The 21,321-nt window shown below is 35.3% G+C and overlaps 1 protein-coding gene across 1 annotated transcript; it reads right to left on the bottom strand.

The window, feature by feature from the left end:
* Positions 1-1,850: 1,850 nt before the first annotated feature.
* Positions 1,851-20,078, bottom strand: LOC114542563 (replication protein A 70 kDa DNA-binding subunit-like). Its single transcript, XM_028562083.1, has 23 exons — positions 19,960-20,078; positions 19,718-19,771; positions 19,330-19,376; positions 18,633-18,667; positions 18,373-18,481; positions 17,908-18,068; positions 17,219-17,273; positions 17,057-17,134; positions 16,137-16,239; positions 14,742-14,810; positions 12,765-12,869; positions 12,600-12,687; positions 10,743-10,807; positions 10,347-10,415; positions 8,843-8,918; positions 8,303-8,384; positions 7,909-7,973; positions 7,588-7,649; positions 7,442-7,504; positions 7,195-7,305; positions 4,088-4,195; positions 3,890-3,976; positions 1,851-2,353 (listed from the first exon to the last, which is right to left on the bottom strand). Exons 1-23 carry the CDS (start codon positions 19,990-19,992, stop codon positions 2,237-2,239), a joined length of 1,842 nt encoding a protein of 613 aa, XP_028417884.1. The 5' UTR covers positions 19,993-20,078; the 3' UTR covers positions 1,851-2,236.
* Positions 20,079-21,321: the final 1,243 nt, after the last annotated feature.

Genomic DNA, 21,321 nt, shown 5'->3' with positions numbered 1-21,321 from the left:
TTATGGGTATACGAAGCATATCAAACAAGACGCCTGTTCTGGCGTTAACTCCGGCGCACGTGCCAGTCTTCAATATAGAGCTTCTGAACATAAACAATACAGTTCATATTCGCATTTAGATGCCTTGCGAACCTAAACGTTCGATCGCGAAATTCAAAAGGACATCGTACTTTAAAAAGTATAGAAGTTCAATTGTTCAAACATGTAAATAAACCGCATGATATATTCGCTTTGTCTTACACTTTGCCTTTGGAATTCGCGCTTATATAGTTATATTAAATCTTCAATCCTGTGCAAACTACGACGAGTCAAAGCGCCCATACACGACCACATCATCTTGTTAAACGGCGAAATAGCAGCGATATTACTAAAATAGGACCAGAATCTACATGTATTAAATATATTCTTACCCCAATTCAATCTAAACTTAGTCGAAAAGCATGAAAAGAACGGTTTATTTGTTGCTCTTGGAGGAATTGCCGTATCATGCGAGCGAAATCGAATCGCGCATCGGAAATTTAGCCAAAGCTGTGCACCACAACTCTTGGCAGATAAGACTGGGACGTAGATAAATACGGTTATACACAATTTAAATACTACAATGTTTCGCGCCATTCAGACTTGCGACGACGAAAAAAAAAACAAAAAAAAAAAAAAACAAAAAAAAAAACAAAAAAAAAAAAAAAAAAAAAAAAAAAAAAAAAAAAAAAAAAAAAAAAACAAAAAAAAAAACAAAAAAAAAAAAAAAAAAACAAAAAAAAACAACAAAAAAACAAAACAAAACAAAACAAAACCGAGGCGAATTTTCAACTCCGTCGCTGACGCCGGAGTAATAAGTGAACTATAAATTAAGTAGAACGTAAAGTTTGTTTCCTTTGGGTTTGTTCCCTTACTTCAATTGGTTTAAACACTTTCGCATTAATTAACCACGTCTTGTTGATTGTACACAATGGGAATCATCAAATTCCAGCCATAAGTTCGCGGCTTATTTGAATTTTTGACTCACCCTGTAGTACGATCGTACTTGTTCACACAAAAATATATAAAGAACGCTGGAATTAAACGAAAAGTTTTATTACGGTTTACCCCGAGCAAACAAAATGAATCGATTGGCCTATTCTATTGTTTCATTGTATTGTTCTCCAGGGTAAAATTTGTTCTCCAGCTCCAGGGCAATTTTTTTTTTCACTCAGAGCAACTTGCTTGCAATATGGCATGGAAAAATTTTTATATCTTACAAAATGAGAAAAATATTTTTATAAGACTACCTTAAAAGAGGGGCGACACCTTTACTTTAGCGATGTTGAATGTTTGAACATACAGCTGTGTATTAAATTGGATGAGATTGGGCGTGATATTGAGAATTTCCAAGGCAGAGGTTGACGTTATATGCCGAAGCCGCAGGATAATGCCAACCGAGGTCTTGATAATTCTCAATATCACGCACAAAAACGAATCCAATAATCATTTTATTATTCACCTCAACTAACTAAAATAGTCATTAAATAAAAGTGATAATTATTTTATTTAATAATTATTTTATAATAGGTTTACAAAATATACGCTTTTGCCTTCGAAATAAACACGATATGGGATTTAATTATTCAATTTTTTAAAAAAGTGCATTCACTAAATTTGAAAGTTATTTTCATATACGACTCGAGTTTGCAGAATAGCAGTTAATTATTTTACCAACCCCTTTCCCGTTTTTCGAGGTTAAATTTCCTGTTCGTTTTTAATGTTAAATTGAGCTGACGATGCTAATTAACGTACCCATATTTGCAAAATTCTATGTCTACTTTTTTCTGATACACCCTGTATGGTTAAGAAAAACACGCAATATCTGAAGTTAAAGTTTTTATATTTTTGTAGTCACAACAAATATATTACATTAATACCGCATACTTTGAACAGTCCTGCGCTATACTTAGACCCACTACTGAAGTTAAAGTTTTTATATTTTTGTAGTCACAACAAATAAATTACATTAATACCGCATACTTTGAACAGTCCTGCGCTATACTTAGACCCACTACTGAAGTTAAAGTTTTTATATTTTTATAGTCACCACAAATCAGTTATACATAATACCGCATATTTTGAACAGTCCTGTGCTATACTTAGACCCACTATAGAAAACTTGAAACTAGAAGAACTGAAAACAAACTGTCAACATAACCGAACCAACCAACACAGTGAGCAGACTATTTTCTTTTTTATCGCGCAAAAATGTGATCTAAACTTGTCCATTTGAGACCATTAACTTCTCGATTTCCTCTGCCAAACGCCTGGCTTCTTTTCGTAAATCTAAAGAAGCTACTCTGTCGGCAGAACAATTAACGCGAGTTTCATCCTAAAAACACATTAAAAATCTGTTCATAAAAAAACCAACAAAACGTGCAACTCTGGCTCGCATTTGACAGACAACTCTCATGTGTGTACGCACAAAAAATAAAATTTGTGAAATAAAATAATTATATAAAGGAAATACGGTACTTAGGAGTAACCAATTTTATCCTGATAAAGTAATAATTACTTGCTTGCCATGTAGATTCTCCTTTAATATATATGCAACACACTGTAGTTATTAACAGCAAATTTACATGTTTTAAAGAGGAAGCGGTTTGTGCCTCATTCGTCCAGTTAGCTTGCAGGAGTGGGAATTTTGCGATCAAAATCAAACTTGCCCAGTTGAAAGCAAAACGGCGCAAACTTGAATTTATTATATGAGCTTAATGCGTATATCTGGATTAATGATAATCTTCATTCAATTTCCAACAGTGCAAAAAAAAAAAAAAGAAAAAAAAAGAGAATTATAGAATTGCTTTCTACAGACAAAACATATTAACAGTCATTCGATTATTTTGAGACAGTCTGCATGTGAATGGACGCTATCCTTAGCATGTCTATCTTTCAACCGACAGTTTAGAAAGCTCTTTCGCGCAATATAGTGATTTGCGATTCATGAAGTATGTATTCCCGTATACAAGTTCCCTGGTTTAAAGTTCCCCAGATAACGACTTGCTAGAAAATTGTGCTCTAAATATAGAGTTGTCGTGCATTTCCTTTGACCCTGGCTGCCTGGCATATCAACGCCGCCAATATTGTTGCCCTCCACAACAAATATTTGTATACATAGGCCCATTGCAATCTGCATTACTGCGACACTCTTGGAAAAATATATTAAAATGTTTGATTCGCATTCTTCGCAATAAACAACTGAATATAAATTTATAATTATACGTGAATGAAGTCAATAAACCGTTATTCTTCGTAGGGTTTGAAGGGTCAAATAGCTGACTCATTTTTCCTTCAACTGTTCTTGGCTTGAATTTGAATTTACGTGCATCGAGTGAAGTGCCAAAAATCAGAATTGATTTACCCTAATATACATATATTAGCTAATAGATAGACGTTGCAATATTGAGCTCACTCTTATATCATTGCGATTGGCCCCTTTCTTATTCTCAGGGTTAAATGAATTAATAAGAATTAAAAAATTCTCAAAATTTCTGTATATGAAAACAAAGGAGGCAACAAAATATGGCGTGAAATCGTCAGTTACAAAAGTCTTGTTATCACCTCGCCTTATAGGCGATTGTATATACTAATTAAGGTGTGGCTAATTATCGAAAATTCTGATTGGTAAAGCGATTTTCGACCGTTGTTCATCCAAGAGAAATGATGCAATATGTGATTTTGAAGAAACACTGTACCTATAATCACGGTAACAGCGACAAAATTTGGTAAAACAAAAAACGTTTGTTAAACGTAGAATCGAAAATGCTAAAGCTTCGATCCGACATCATGTGACGCATCGTTGCCGAATAAGTGTATACTTAAAAAAAATCTAAGAGAATGAAAAAAAGAATCTTCAAAAAAAACTTACATTATACGTGTCAACTTTAGCCTTGACTCGAAACAATTTTTTTATGAAAGCGTTCTTGCTGAACACCTGTTCAAATGCCTTCTCGTCCTGGAAATATTTTGGAAGAAGATAAAATTATGTAAGTATTTATTGTATAAACGTCAAAACACTGTATTTATTAAACTAAACTGTTCTTCCTATATATAATGCGAGGCTTACCGTGTCTCTTAATGTTCCAATTTCATCTGCTGTTCTCCCTAGCAATTGTTCAGCTGTATCTTGGAAACAAGTCAGCCATTGCTCGCCCGTGTAGTCTGCCACATTGATCTACACAAGATAAAAGAGACAAAACATTTTCATAGGCGACAGGTAAATTGCATATTTTAATTTGTTATACGAGTTAACTATAAGCAACCAACTTATACTAAAATACTGAAACACATGCAGCCTATAATATGTTATGTATTATATAACACCTTATCAATTGAATGTTCTTTAAACGTGGCATTAAAAAATTTCCATTGCACGGTTTAGTTGCGCTAATAGTTTCTTCCACTGCACGGTTGCTTTCGCTAAATTCAATCACTCACAGTATTAATCGTACTGTGCTCGATCACGAATTCGAATAACATATATAGCTTATGTAATTATCATTTATATACATGCACAATTGTTTACTTTAAGGGATTCTTTAAGGGATACTTTAAATTATTCAATAACACGCATTAGATTAGTTTTTCAGTGTTCTATTTGATGTTATATATCATAATAACCAAGGAGCAGCGTGACAGCATCTTCAAATAATAACCACAGTTATAAGAATATACATGGTTTGGAGACTAAATAAAAGTACAAATACAACTCATTATCTATGTTATTGTCCAGGTTTATGCAAAAAATGTTCCTTATCCGTCACACGTCTATTGTATTTTTTCTTAACTAACCAATAGCAATGGCTTGGCTTAGCTCCTCAACCGTGACTTGAGTTAATTCAGACCTTACTATTGGTTTATTTGTTCAAAATACAATAGACATGTGACGAATAAGGAACAATTTTTTGCATACATGTTCCCGGACATAGTTAATGAGTTCTATTGTACTTTCATGTAGTCTCTAAACCATGTATATTCTATTAACTGTGAAATAACTTAGCATGAAATGTGGTATGATGTGTTAGAACTAAGGGAATAGAATTAATCCTAGGGGTGCTAGACAGGGTCTCTAGAGTGTCTAAGCAGGAAATGTCGGAGGCCTTAGATAAGGCAGTGTCAATAAGTGAGGAATGTAGCCGTGCCCGACAAAGAATGTTCTCGTCTCCAGACATTTGGACTGGAAGTCATCATCTTCACTGCAAAGGCGGCGAAAACGAAGTTTGACCTCTTAGTGTGGACTGGGGTGGAAGGAAGAATATAAGAGGTAGCTATGGGCATCAGTGGGCTTGTAGAACACTGAGGTAGAGAGCCCATAACCATTGATGGAAACCAGTATATCTAAAGGTCTGTTCACACGATCCAATTTTGCTGGATCAAATTCACTTCTGACGTATGGAATATAGTCTGTTATTGATAAAGCAGTACTGCATTGGCTTCAGTGAATTTGCTGCCCATAAACATCATTCGACGAAAGACTGTAAAACATCAATCAGAAGTGAATTGGATCCAACAATACTGGATCGTGTGAACAGACCTTATAAATGATACTCTGGTCTCACCACTGATCTCCAATGTGAATTGGAGTGCTGGATGAAATTCATCAACAACTTTGATGAATTTCTCCAACTCAGCACGAGAACATGATTCTGTACCCAGACAGTCATCAATGTATCTTCCCAGGTACTCAGGTAGAGGCCCAGTGTACTGCTAAAAGATTTGTTTTTCCACAAAACCAACAAATAAGTTATTTCGGCTTCCTATTCACGGTTTTCTTCAGGCACCATTTCACCTCTCCTCCAACCTCATTTATTGCATCTCATGCAACAAATGTGTTTTACTATATATCGGTGAAACTGGAAGATCTCTAAGGATAAGGTCGGTTAACAACCACGATAACACCAAGCCTGTTGCCAGCTCTGGTGATCATTGTGTCACTGACATGAGAATTAGAGCCCTCTGTCCCATTTCCGGTACTAACAATATCCGTAAGCGACAAGAAATGCGACTCATCCACAGTCTTGGCCCTCTTCATCCCTCTCACATAAATGAAAGACTCTCTTTCATTTAGGCTACTTCGCCTAGAGTAATATGATTTATTTTTCTTTGTTTACATCGAGCCTGGTTGTAATCTATTTTCGTTGCTGATCAGGGTTCCCTCATTGCGGGCTATTCTTAGCCCACAATCAGGCGCTTCTTTTGCAACGTAATTTTTCCAATTTGTTTTGATTTTAATGTTTTTGCCCATTTTTAACACGTGTTTAGCCCCAATACAAAACATGTGTTTTCCCCTATTTATTCTCATACTAACTCTCCTGACGAAGGCCCTCAGGTCGAAACGTCGAGAAGTGTTTTTGGGCAGTTGTTTTACCACAGTTGATGTGAATTAAGAATTCACGTTAATTCACGACGTTAAGAATTCACGCAATTTTCATTAGTCGAGAGCCATGATCTATAACAGGACAGACGCATGGAATGACGACACAGATCATTTTAACGAATTTGACCACTCATCTCTTTTTTTTGTGAGCCAATCAAATTTTACCACGTGTCTTAGGCTATAGCCAATAGCATTTCTTCAATCCTATAGATCATGTACGCGTGATACCTGCAAATTCTTTACTTTGACAATTTTTGTCACTTTGCTTTGTTTTTATCACAAATGGCGTCATACCGTGTATCTACAGGGTGTCCCAAAAAAAAAGTCCTCTCTATTGAAATCAAGCCTTTGTTAGAATCTGATTTGCCTTAATATTATGTAAACCCCAATTGAAAGCAAGACGCTTTATTTGAATGCCTCAACCTAATACTATGCTATTACACACTACTGCGTTGATCATGCATTCAAATCAACAAAGGCTTCATTTCAATAGGGACTTTTTTTGGGACACCCTGTATAACTGAACAGACAACGGTTCAATGTTATTTACTTGTTAATTAAAACTCGGCTTGTTAACCACCTCATAAAAATATGCTACCGGCAAATTTCACTGATAAGAAACTAAATAAAATATTTCATCCCCTTGCATCATAAAAAAATTCAATGACCCCCTTCACAAATCTCTAGCTACCATGTTTAAAGAGCCATCCTAATTAAAACTTTTTCACTGCCACCATCTTTTTTTTTTACAATCCAGCATATGAAACAGATGCCTGAATCTACAAAATATTTATTACCTTTAGAAGCAGTCTGTGTTTAAAGTTGGGATATGTTTGGTTACATTTTTCGCATCTGTAGTGATCCGCATCTTCAATAACTTTCTTATTACAGTCTTGCTTTGGGCATGCCTAATAAAACAACAATTTGTTGCTATGAAGTTAAAAAGCAAATTTTTAAAGGTAAATTTACATGTAGCAATACTACCGTTAAATACCTAACATATATTACTATAGATCCATTAGACAAACATATAGGCAGACATACCTTGTACAAACAGTTATCTTTCTTAAAGTAGGAAACGGTTGCGACTAAATTAAAGTAGTCGGGCTAAAGAAAAAAAAAATATTTAGGTAACCCGAAAATTAATAAATAAAAAAAAAAATTGCTATATGTAGCTAATTATTACTTACTTTCTCTGACGTTCCTAGTCCTTCTTTCTTAATATCACTGATAGTTTTATAAACACTCGTACCTAGAAAACAAGATATTGTTAGATACCGTTTTCTGTTTAGTGAATTAACAAAAGGTTCATAATTCTCCTATACCTATTTACTTCTCTCTTTTGTGTAGACCTGATTCAGCTTTGCCGATAATCAGCTAAGATCGGCGACATATATCTAAATCGTTCTCATAAATTGCACGCATGCCGCTGACGTCGAAAAACTCTCATCGTTGATGATTTGCAATGAATGAGAACTAGGCTTAAACGCTAATCGAGGTTAAGTACTCACTCATTCCATCTCCTCTCTGTCCAGATATTGAACCGATGCTTTCTGAATGACCAACATTATCATACCTATAAGTATGTTAAAACCAGAGCGGTTATAATGGTTATATTGTAGCTATAGCCTATGTCATGCATGTTGGCATCATTTTTAGTAATTTTAACTCACACTATGTAGTTGGCACATCGTATATATATCTAATAATAGTGAGCTAAGCAAGTGACATTTTTGACAACACGTACGTTCACCGGAAGCTGAGATTTGTTTTTTTACCAATCACAATCATTGACCCAGTCTTTTGACGTTGCTCGTGCCGTTTTTGTTGTCAAAAACGTCCCTTACTTAAGCTCAATTATATCATAAAATAAAGTCATTATAAATAAAACCATCTGTGACTTGCCATCCACGCAGCTTAAACGCTTCTTCGATAGTATCTGGGTCTATCATCATCGTACTGGAGGGCAACGTGCTCAGCGTGCGACCTATAAAGTAAAATCCATGAACGTATATATATATCTGGAAATAAAGTACTGAATTTGGAAAGTAATATCTCCATGAATTTCCTTAAATAACACAACTATAACATAGTCTTTCCTTTAACAAATGAAAGCTGTTTTTAATCAAAGCAGAGTATTTTTTTGGGAAACCCGATATAACTTTGAAACGACAAACTTTGAAACAAAGTATTCATGCAACTGTAGGTTAAAACTATATACGTTTACAAAATACACTTTTTTTTCTATTTTTCTGTAGCTATATAAAATACACGGTATTAACTATTGATCAAATTACGAATAAATTTGAAAGTTGTTTTATCCAGCGCTTGTATATGTATATATAACAAAACAGTTTTTCTGCTCACTCTTGTCAACGCGCCTTGTCGGCTATCAGCACATATATGACTCGAGTTCGCAGAATATATAACTGTTAAATATCTTACCTCCAAAATCTGAGACTTTAACCCCTTTCATGGCAATAATTGGATTCGATCCAACATACTTTTCAAAGTTTTCCGCCTTAAAAGTCAGTTTTAGTTACAATTTTTTATCAAGAAAATACTTTTTAGATATCCTCCCAAAATCAATAATAATACATACATATACATATTATACATAGATAATCAAAAGCGCAGATGGGGGATTATATTCAGCAATTCTAGGTGTTTTGGAATGAGAAAATTAGCTTGAGACTGCTTAATCAGCCAACTTAAATATTTAAAAATATAATTAATATAAAAATAGGAGCTATGAATTTATTATTTAGTCTAGGACTGTAAATTGTATATATTTCATTTAGGACAGATTATCTGAACTGGTTTAGGTTAAAATGACCATCGCGCGACGCGCGTCAACATGGCATATGTGCCAAAATCGGAATCTGAATTTTAATATATTTATTATAAATTTCCTAAGAAGTGACATTGTGTTTTCTTAGATATGACTAATTTCATTTTGTTTCCTGATCCATGCACAGCTGTATTTTATTAACAGCATCGAGAGATAATTGATAGTACAATAGCAGCTATCCAAAATTTAAAAGTCTTTGTCCAACCTGCATGGAAGTCAAAAACTTTCCCTGGTTCTTCGGGAATGAAATTAACTTAAGTTCGAAAGAGCCAAAATAATTTAAAACTCCACAACTAATCCTCTAGGTGAGATAAATGCTTAAAGAAACATAATATCAAACATTGCAATAGCAACATATATCGATAAAATGCCCAGGGACACTAATTCTAAAAAATATTACATTGCACTACTGTAAAACCCATCGAAAATTGGTTGAATTTTTTAGTCAACTAGAATCGTGTTAATGCGCAATATTTGGATGGTGCTTGGCTGAATCTGGCGGGGGGTGAGTGAAATGAAATATATCATATATCATATCACAACGAAATTCATAACAATCATGTTAAATTAAGCGCACTCCTTCGTTCTTCGGCTGTTTTCGAAAAACCTTTTAGTATTTTTTTATTTTTCGGCATTACACTCTTCAGTGAAGAGATTTTTTTGTTGTGGACCAACTTAAAAAGCATTTTATAAACAGAGGGGAGTAAACGTTCGATGACGAATACGCCATCATTTTGTCTTCATTTTTCGTCAACAGTTCTACAAATTCTCGGACACGTCATTTATATGTCCGCGCAAGCGCGCATGAGTTAATAACATTCGCACGCTTTAACGATTTCTTAATGCGTAAATGTAACTATATAAACAATCTAGAAAGACTGTGGCTTTGATAATTCAGGATTTACAGCTATGTCGACTGTGCCGTTTGCCGACAGGGTGTGGTCATTTTCTAGGTCTCGCCGCGGATTCGAATTTTGGCACATATGCCAAGAATGTTGACCGCCAGGGTCATTTTACTCTAAACCATTTGAGATGATCTGTCCTAAATGAAATACAAACTCCTTTACAGGTCCTAGACTAATTAATTGGCAAACTTACTTCTTTTCCCCAAAGTGTGCAGGTTACAGAAGCAGTTGAATCCATCAAAGTTAGATCTCGTTTTGAGACCTGCGGAAAGAACGTGTATAAGAGTTGAGCTCATATTTAACGCGAAATATAAGCCATCAATACAAGTAGTGAGGCGAATCAACTCGAAATATTCAAGACATGAATATTCTCTATGGCAGGAAATCCATGGGACCGGAGAGCGCTAACAAACTAAATGTCGATGGATCTTATAACTACCAGGATAATAGCTGTTTCCGCCCTGAGATAATAATAAGCATGTAAATGCATTTTACTGTTTTGACTACTGTACTATTGGAGTGTTCTAAAAAATTCACGCTTGAAAAATGATGAATTACTAAAACCTCCATTTGGGAAAGCCCTTCTCACCTGCTTTCCAGCTCTAGTGTTAACCTCTTTCACCTCAGCGATATTTGAACAAACAGCAACGATATCTGAACAAACCAATAACACCTTATAAGTATATATAAATGATACCATATATAATGAACCCTATACTGGTGTGTGCAGGAACTTTGTATCCCGTTGAAAAGCTCCTGCACACACTAGGATGGCATGAGCGATTTAGTTTCTTTCATAATTGTTTAGTAAGCGAATCGAAACTTTTTATTACGAAATCACTAAACTATCGACACTGGCGCTATGAATTTCAAATGGAAGACGTTTGACGATTCAAATTTTTTTAAGTCATGTGATCAAATTGGTTCATTGTTTTAATTCAATGTATTGTTATAATTTGTTGCAATTATGAATTTACGCGCGAATCTTACCGTGCTACGAAAATGCATCTGGAGGAACATACACAGCTAAGGAAAAACCGTGGACAAAGAGCTACGCTTTCATCTAAAGGTGGGGATGTTACAGCGAGCTTTCGAGCGATTGCACGTAGATTTAATGTTTAATATGTAGTTCGGGAAATTTTTTTAACGGCGTGCAAATTTAGAATTCACAAATCGTGAAGTCATGTGACCAAAACGATGAACCAATTTGATCACATAATTTAACCCAATTTGAAATTTGAAACGTCTTCCTCCGTTAGCGGAAGTGTTGACAGTTGAGTGATTTTCGTAAAAATCAATAGCGCGAGCAAAAAAAACAGCTCTTTTCCTAAATTATTTCCAAATATCCTATTTTTTTGCGTTGTCAATTCGTTCGATTAAAACTTCTTCAACTCGAAGTGAAATAGCTAGAGGTAATGTTGCTCAGTTCAACTTATCGACAAAACAAAGCAAGATCGTCGTCATTATTATCTGAATCAGCATTAGATCGATCACTTAAAATTAATTCAGTTAAACACATGCAGTCCAAATAGATGCTCTTAGGCTGCCTTCAAACGTCCTGTTACTCATGTACTGGACGCATTAAAAATACTAGATAATCATTAAGACGGCTCATTATCTATTGGTGTTAATGCGTTCGGCACATGAGAAGGCCAGTGGGCAAATAAAAACAAAATACAGCTGACGTTGTGAAGAGAAGGGTAAATCTTTTAGAATGTCGTTGCTAGGAAAAGCCACAACTTTCTGGGGTGTTTCAATTTTTATAATTCATTTCATAATGCTGATTCAGATAATAATGACGTCGTCGTCTCCGGTTGTAACTGGCCGAAATTTAGGATGCAGAGAGTTATCTTGGAGAGTTATGATTTTGAAAAGTTATGTTCGTTCCTCGCACAAACCACGTCCATGTATGGGAAAGTTATATTTAACTTAACTATCAATTTTTATAGATATACAGTATTCGTCAAAACAGAGATGAAAAAGACTATTAAATATTAAAGGTACGTCAAACATATATATATATACTACAGTAAATCTCTCATGTTAGTTCTAAGGAACATCCAGCTGATTTGAGTGTAAAAATCAACCAATCAGAAGCCACATCCTCGACCAAACTGAGTTATCATTTCCTTCATTTCATATGAGACTACGGGCTTTATCTTTATTTATTTCGTTTATATCGAAACACGTTTTTTTTCGATTCAACTGTAAATTAGAATTTAATTTTTTTTCCTCATGACGTCATTATCTCAGATAAACTGGATGGGGTGAGTTAAGAAAATAGGTGGGGTCCTCGTAAATAATCAGCGAGGTTCAGCCGTGGTCTAAATATAACTCTCCTGAATCATACCTCTTCGACATTCGTCGACTCTACAGTTAGTAAATCTCTCTTTAGCCATATCCTCGAAACTTTAATCTCTTCAAATTGAATTTAAATAAAACTTACCAATCAGATTTTCAGGTTGAACATCTTGGATTTTGGCAATTTCGACGAAATTGAACTGCAAAGTGGGAATGCTGTTGTTCTCTTGACACTGCATGATGATACGTAAAGAGATGTAACGTAAATCAAAGAAGAATCAACCGTGATAAGATAAGACTCATTACTTACCAGTTCAACTGTTGTATCGTTGTTGAAGGTCAATTCATAGTCATTTTTTAATGAGCAAAATCTTTTGTTTGCTGGTCGCATACTTCCTTTTGAGATGTAGTAAATCTAAAGCAAAGCCAAACGATCATTATGCTGACAGTAGGGTCGGTTCCCACCTATACGAACAAGCTTTGCTATTGTTTGACGATAACAATAACACACAATAAACAATAGAAATTGATTTTAAAACGAACAAATCATTTAAGCACTACTCAAAACTCGCTCATATTAGGGCCTCCTCATATGTGAGCCGGCAAGGGACGACGCTTATCCCAGCATGGTATGCATGGTCCCCTCTATTGAAATCAAGCCTTTGTTAGAATCTGATCAGTGGCGTAGCCAGCCTGACTATTTTGTCCCGCTATGTAAATTTCGAGTTATTATAATTATTCATATCTTTAGAAATCCATTGTTTTCACAGTCAGTGAACACCAAAATATTAGCATAGCGGGACAAATCGACAGGCTGGCTACGCTACTGAATCTGATTGCCTTACTAATATTATGATAAACCCAATTTAAAACAAAACGTTTTTTTGAATGCCTCAACCTAATAACTATGCTATTTACACACTACTGAGTTAATCATGCATTTAAATTCCAACAAAAGCTTCATTTCAATAGGGGGGACTTTTTTCAGACACCCTGTATAATATTTATCGAATTCTGTGCACCCGGGATGCTTTTTGCCATATAGATGCTCCATCCCGCCTGACTCGGATTCCGAAACTGCTGGTAGACGCCGGAAGCACGTTTTAATAACAGTGGTAAAAAATTGGTAACAAATACTAACAATGCTTAAAAATAAATGAAATACTGCTTATTAGCAGTATACAAAAAATTGAGAAAAGCTGTAAAGAATAACTTCTATATACAGGGTGTATAAAAAAAAACGCAACCACTTAAATATGCAGAACATTAATACAGCTCTAAAGCGCGATAGATAAGCACCTCTGGGAATTGAAAATGGCTCTTAATCCTTCATTTACAATGCTAAAAGTCATTTTAGCTGAACTATGGTGAAAACCCGAACAATATTAATATTCTTGCATATTTAAGCTTTGCATATTAATATTTTGCGTTTTTTTTGGGACACCCTGTATAGCTGAAGAAAAACAGGGTGAGTAAAAAAACCCTTAAACCTTTGAAATTTAAATTAGCAGCGAACTTATTGCTGGAATATGACAGTTCCCATTGTACAATCAACAAAAACGATTTGATAAAACTGTTCTTTTGTATTTACAGAGCTTAGAAAGCATTTTAACTCCCAAAGGGAACAAACTTTATGTTTTAGGTTAATTAATATGATATTCTTCGTATACCAATGAAATATTTTAGGCAACTTCTGTCACATTACAGCCGCTAATTTGAATTTCAAAGATGTCAGTTTTTTTTTACTCAACTGTATAATTATAGCTACAGTGGCGGATATAGGGGTGTGCAGAATAAATTACAGAGCTTAATTTTAAATTCAAAACACCTTAATAACAACACTATTGGTTATAGATTTGAAAAGATTACTTTTAACTTAAAATCTGCCAATGTGATTTCGATTTTAAGCCTTAGTAATTTATTTTGCACACCCCTAGATCCGCCACTGTATAGCTACGCGTGATGAAAAAGTTCCATTCCGGCACCCGTCCAGTCCCGGTTCTCATACCCATTCCACTTCAACATTCCCTTAGGTTATAGGCACTAATTCAGGCACTATCGTGCAACAGATAATCGCAGCAGTGCAGCTAGATTACGTTATTACACTTATTACCAAAGTAGTAGTATATGCACAAGTTCGCTAACAAGAAAAAAGATTAGAACAAAGACGTTGTTTTAGATGATTTTCCAGAATGCTATGTCTTCACTTACTGTAATATAGCTACTGTAACTAATAGGGCAAATATAAACATGTTCTGACAAACAGGTTTTTACCGGCAGACAATACCTTATTTTGTTCAAGTAATGGATAAAATCTGTCCACAAGTTCGGTGAAACATGTAGCTCGTATTTCACCCTAAAGGGACAACATTATTAAAACTATATGCGGGATACAAGAGTTCTACCGTATAATTCGCGGAGATAATAATTGTCATTTAAAGGGGCGTACTTGGAGGGGCGTCATTTATTAATCATAGACACATCTATATGGAGATATCTTTCTAGATATTACAGTTCCTAACCTGGAAGAATTAAGGTTTAAAGGAAACCCGGAATAGAAATTCAAAGGACACATTAAATAGGCAGTAAGATAGGTACAGGGGAGGGGCAAGGATATCCAGTAATTTTTCTTTCCGATTATGACGTAGGACATATATAATCCCCAAGCGGGCGCGATCGCCGTGCGAGGGTTCTAATTCCGCCCGGAGATTAGGAATTACACCTGGGTATTGTTACAGAACATAGCGGAATTCAAAGTTGTCTAAATTCTATCTCATGGACCATGGACGTTCAATGGTCATAGCACTTGTGCGCATGCGCAAAATTTGAACAAGTAAGGAGTAAATATTAGCAACTTGCTGATTGGCTAAGACAAAATGTTTGTATTTGAATGAAAAACGTCAGCAATTTAACTGTCATTTTGCAAACTATTTTTTTTAAAAATGTCTCGTAATCACAATATGAAATGCGTATAAAATAAAATGATAAAAACACTGGGAAAAGATTAAAATATGATCAGAACTGGGAGAATTAAGCAGTTAAAGTTAAGCGGTGAACAACTCGTACTTTATAATCCTTGAAATGGTAGGTGTCTACTTAGTTTATTTCATTTGTAGTATAGGAATGCATTTTATGAGCTTGGTGGTAAGAGTGACTTGGTGGTAAGTGTAATCCAGAGACTTGATATAACCAATATCACTTTGAAGCTTTAACCAATATCACTGCATGATTTCAATTGTTTCCGAAAAATGTGAAATATCAGCTATTATATTGAGGTCTGGCTAGCGCTAGAAAAATTTTGCTTCGTTTGAAATGGCGAGGGGTTGCTGCATGCATGTATTTCTAGTTAGAGTTTAAAATTCTAAAATGTTGCTTTCTGAGTCAACCATAGATACTGCAGATTCAGGTAGACCGTTAAATATAGAAAGTTGTCGCCTTACTTTTAACCGTTTCGCGATGACGCGTCTAGCTGAACATTGACACGTTTATAGTGTTTATGTTCAAAATTCAAACGTTGCTAACAAAAGCAGAATGCCGAAAATTTCAGAACGTTGAAGCCACGCCCTAGAAATGTGTCTATATCTGCCTAGAAACGTCATCGCTCAACCATTGAAATTAACGCGACAATTTAATTTTCAGAAATACAAACGCTGTTGTGCAATATCACTGTCATCGCACTTACAGATTCATCAATTAGATCAACACTGAACAATCGTCCTTGGCCTTTCGAGTTTGACCATTCTCTAATACTAGATTTTGAAGTCACTCTGGCACAAATTGTCCACCTACATTAAAAAAGCATATATCTCTTAATGCAATGCATGTTAGTTACGGTGATTTTTAGTGGGTTTTTTAAACTGATTACAAGTGTTCGATTCGGGGAATATTACAATTTATGCGGTTCGCGTATGTATAATTACTCATTCACATAATCAGACCCGAAAAATTGGTACAGTACATTGTTATTCTTTCACCAGCTAAAACGACCGTGCCAAAGTTAAGTTCTTCGATTTCAGCGAATTTAAAAAAAACGTATACATGCAAGAAGCAAAGCTTCAGGGGCCGATTGTTTAAAAGCCGGGTTAAGGTTAACCAAGGATTACAATTCCTAAACCAAGGGTTTAATTATAAATCTTGGTTAATTTTAGTTGCACAAAGCCTGGTTAGCGTTACTCTTGATAAATAAAAATGATAAATATAATAACCGAGATATCTAGGTGGTTTAACTTTTTAATCCTGGTTAAACGATTCAAAATGGATGGCACGTTAACAAGTACGTAAACACGATGAGCGGAAACACTTAAACATGTACATGTATATTTCTACTGACATGACTTTTGTTTTGAAGATTGTTTAGATAAAAACTAAACAGAAAGATGCAATTTAGCCAAGATTTATCGAAGAGTGATTCAGGGGACTGAGAATATTTGAAATGAGCATATAAAATGATCCTGGCAGTCGATGACGTGCAATCATCCCGAAAATAGCACATTCTTATTTGGTTTCATAAAGACTTATTTCAAACCTCAGAATCATCCTAGGCTTCGTTGAACCTCTAATAACCGGGCTAATGTGAACAGCCTCTTATTGCTTTATACTCACTTGTTGTTGTAAGGATTCAGGCTGCTGATAGGAAAGACAGTAGGCCCGGTTTGAGTTCGTGATACAGGAGTTTGGTGACTAGAAATTGAAAAGGGTTTGTATAATTTATCACTGACTCACAAAACAAGTACTTCAAAAAGCAGTATTTAAATGCATTGTTACCTAGCAAATCTGGACCCGCTAGGTGGGGCCTGATTTCGTTTAACGTTCGCTGAGCCTGAAATGAAAATGTTTACAGATAAGAGTGCATGAATGCTCAAATATTTTAGACGACTGCATGCTATACTGCAAGGTAAGCTTGTTTAAATATTGAACATTACAGTATTTATGGAGTATTCCCTAGAAATGATTTGCATGTTGGTAGGGTGTCATCAAAATCATTTCACGCTTCGTTAAATCTCGGCTAAATGGGATCACGTAAATAGCCTTTACTGACTCCTCCACAATCCCTTAATGACTTTCATATCAGTGATACTCATCTATATCAGTGATATTTATAGATCAGGGACTAGGAAAAATATCTGATGTTGCATCCTAGGAGGGCGAAAAATACTCCGCGCGCTATTTCGATGCGCCCATTTTAATTTCGCCTTCCCCAAATGAGCGCCGCACTTGCGAAAATTTTTAGAGCGCCGCCCCCGAAAGAGCGCCGCCCCCGAATAAGCGCCGCCCTCGATTAATCGACGCATCTGAGGCTCGAAAAACTTAAACAGCGCCGCGCTCAAACGAGTAAATACGGTATATGAATTTACGATTAATCCTCAAATGAAAAAGACAATAAAAGGATCCCGAGTCAAGCACTTTGAAAAGACCCGCCCAACAGCATAAAAATTCAAAGAATTCATACTAACCAGGATTTGGATTTTGTTGGACACTAGGCTTATTGTTGTTTTGGGTTGTACCAGTGCTACTCTTTTCATCTGTGTTCTCGACATACTGTTTTGGATCACCATAACGTGGGCATTCCGATCCCTTCTTGATGATTGACAATTCCAAAATAATTAAAACCTTCCTACAATTTCATAAATGATAGTTAAATTATAGATGTCCAGGAAAATAAAGCGGTATGACATAATATAAGTATAAAACGTAAACCCTGATATGACCCTCTAACAAAGACTATTCCATATAAAGATCCATCATACATTTGTTCACATGTCACTGTTAGCCTTTTTTAATACTGAGAAGCCACTTCACTCCTTCCTACCTGTCTACAATACCTTGGCACTTTTATACACTAAAACACACTCAAGTTTGCTCTGACCAACGATAAAATAAATTGAACTTCACCCAGTTACAAAAAGTTAAATAGTTACCGTGTTTCATGGATAATATTGCAGATGTATTTATCCAACCGGATGACAGCTTTTGTGTCTAGTTGATTATCAACTACCATGTCATTTAGTTGAGTGGCTAACATAGCACCTAAATAATAAATATTAGAATAATTCTAACCCAACTATATTTTACTAGCGGTAGGACAATCTTTAAGACCATCCACTTTGGATAGTAGGTGGCTAAAACTACAAATCGAGACAGACTTGATTTGAAAAAATAAATAAATAAATGTACATACATGTATGAAGATGTATGCCATCAGAAAGAATCATCCTGAAAAAATTCAGGAATGCATTTGGTACACAATAATACAAAAAATTACGAACATCAATCAGAGACTGTGGTTTAACTATCAGAAGTCCTTTTTTCACCACATAATACTTGGGGTGGGGAAGGGAATGTACATCATTTTGTAGATTGGGATACATCATTTTGGGATGTGTTAATTCATGACAAGTCTTGACAGACTGTTTAATTTCTTCTAGTCTATTCATTAATCACATAATAGACCTTGTTGCTAAGTTATTGGTAATGCAACATTCATTGTAATTAAGTTCAGCAGAACATGGTAGAACCTATCTAACACAGATTTATTATTCAGTATTACTCTTTACTCAGAAAAGATTAAATTAACTCTTTGATTGGTTGATAGCAATGAGTGAAATTGTCATGTTCAACCAACACCATGGGATATACGACTGTTCTTAGTTTTGCCTATCACCTCATAATTTGATTGGGTAAAAGGGATAAGAAATCCAAGAATTACTGCCTATAAGAAACATGGTTTTAAAATTTAGACCTGCATGGTTTATTACTGATAGGATTGCAAGGTTAAAGATCTGAAGGTAAAACAACTCCAAACACAGTCTTTGTAAAGAGACCACTCTTAAGAATGTTCATAAGTTTTAGCTAGCACCACCCTTACTTCAACATACCGGTATCTTTCACTTCCGCCTTGATTGCCTTGAACTTTTTTCAAACCCTACAATATTCAAATGTTTAGGTAAATATGAATATATGTATAAAATGTCTGTGTAGAATTATTGCAAATAATCAAAGGGATCCAGAATCACTGATAGTACCAAGTTTTCTGGGCCCAACAAAACCTCCCCAGGGACAGGCTTTCACATCTGCCCCCCCCCATTCCTTAAAATTAATACTAAGAGAGTTTCGTTCCTCATAAGCCCTTGATACAAAGCATGCTCATTCTTGGATTCTTGTATATGAATAGTGATGTAATAGCATTTGTGAATAAATTGTACAAATAGTTTTGCCCAAAATAATATAAAGCAAATAAACAAAAATAACACTTGCAAAACTCACCAACACTTGCAAAACAGGAGATTTTGGCAAATTGCTATGATCTAAAAAAATTTCCTGTATAAACGTAAGAAAATCTAATGAATTAAGTAACTCTGTGGATGATTCTGCAATATTAAAAGTCAATCGAATACGTTAATACGATATAAGGGGCTAGCTGAAATATGGCCTTAAATATTTTCTTACCCCACATGAATTTATTCTAAGCACAAACAAAAATAATAAATATATAGATGCTTTCCTACCTTAATCGCTCCTGCAGTCAACGGATTAGACATTTTTGTACAAGATTTATCAGTGTCTTATCGAAACGATTTCACTTCGAAGCAAGACAAGCAACGTTTTAACAATATCTCCCGCCAAATTGCGCGAAATCGGGCCGTCGGGCGCATGCACTGCGTGTTTCCAATCTAAAAGTTGAAATTTCGTTTTCTTGCATCAAAACTCAAAAAGGTAAGAGCTACCGGTAACCATTCGTCATATTTTTAAAATTGTCTATAATCGAATCTCCCAAAGTTTCAGAATTGACCATTCCTCTGTGAACTAATTTTCCAACTAGGAAGACTCACTTTATCACTTTTTGCCTAAATATGTATTGCTTTTGAGTCCCACTAACGCTGAACGAGAAATTTTGTTTAAAATGAGCACTTTGTCATCTTTTCCTAATTTCCCCTTCACTACACGAGAATAAATTGTTTTTCAACAAGTCGTTACGTAACCAAAAGTTGAGCTGATTACAAAGGAAATAACAACGCATTTACAACACTTTACAAATTACGCAATTTTGAATGTATTAGTTACACAGTCTAAAGCAGGGACCGCGGAGCAGTTTTTGGATTGGGGGGGCTAGCGAAGCCGAAAGAGTGAACCCTCGGGGGGGGACCATACTTATCTGTTTATATTTTTCTTGTAAACACTTCAATGAAAACATTGTTCACCAACACGGATAGTGAACACATAATTATGATTACACAACTTACTATAAGGAGTTTTTATTCGTATTATTATGGCCATGCATATAAAATCGCTATAAAGGAATCACATGTATTTTGAAAATTATTGGGGGGCTAAAGCCCCCCAGCCCCCCCCCTCCGCGGTCCCTGTAAAGGCCCACACAAACCGGAAGAGAATATTGACCTTAAGAGAATCTACCCACACAAAAGTCCCTGTCGTCACAAACCAAATACAACATCCCCTAAGCTTGTAGATTAGTAACTAGTATAATTCTTCTCAGCCGGTTTTATTTTTTTAGGTTTTATCAAAGAGAGATCACATTATTGTTGCAAAGATTAAACTTGTGCTGTTTTTCACATTGCGTGAAGTGATTGAATGAAGTCCATTGGTGCGTTTTTTAGTTTTACTCAGAGACAGGGATTAAGATTCAGTCCTACTGTTAATTAGTTAGCCTATAGGGGCCGGTTGTATAAACTGACTCTTAATCACTTTTTAATCACTTTTTTTACAGTTTACTTTAGTTAGCGCTAATCATAGTAATAACAACGTTTTTATACAACCGGCCCCTGGAACGTAACAATGGTCTTCATTTTACTACTGACTGTGAATTAAGATTAGAAAACTTTGAATGTGTTTTCGACTGGTTATAACAG

This window comes from Dendronephthya gigantea, unplaced genomic scaffold, assembly GCF_004324835.1.
Source record: "Dendronephthya gigantea isolate DGI-Jeju-01 unplaced genomic scaffold, DenGig_1.0 000365F, whole genome shotgun sequence".
NCBI classification, from domain to species: domain Eukaryota; kingdom Metazoa; phylum Cnidaria; class Anthozoa; order Malacalcyonacea; family Nephtheidae; genus Dendronephthya; species Dendronephthya gigantea.
Note: the sequence above shows the minus strand (reverse complement) of the source record. Positions and strands in the feature narration are given on the sequence as shown.

Coding starts and splice junctions, on each gene's coding strand:
- LOC114542563 (XM_028562083.1), bottom strand. CDS start 19,992: ATGTCTAATCCGTTGACTGCAGGAGCGATTAAG. Junction 10,416..10,742: donor ACACTAGAGCTGGAAAGCAG/GTGAGAAGGGCT, acceptor TTCTTTCCGCAG/GTCTCAAAACGAGATCTAAC. Junction 8,919..10,346: donor GCACACTTTGGGGAAAAGAA/GTAAGTTTGCCA, acceptor CTGACTTTTAAG/GCGGAAAACTTTGAAAAGTA.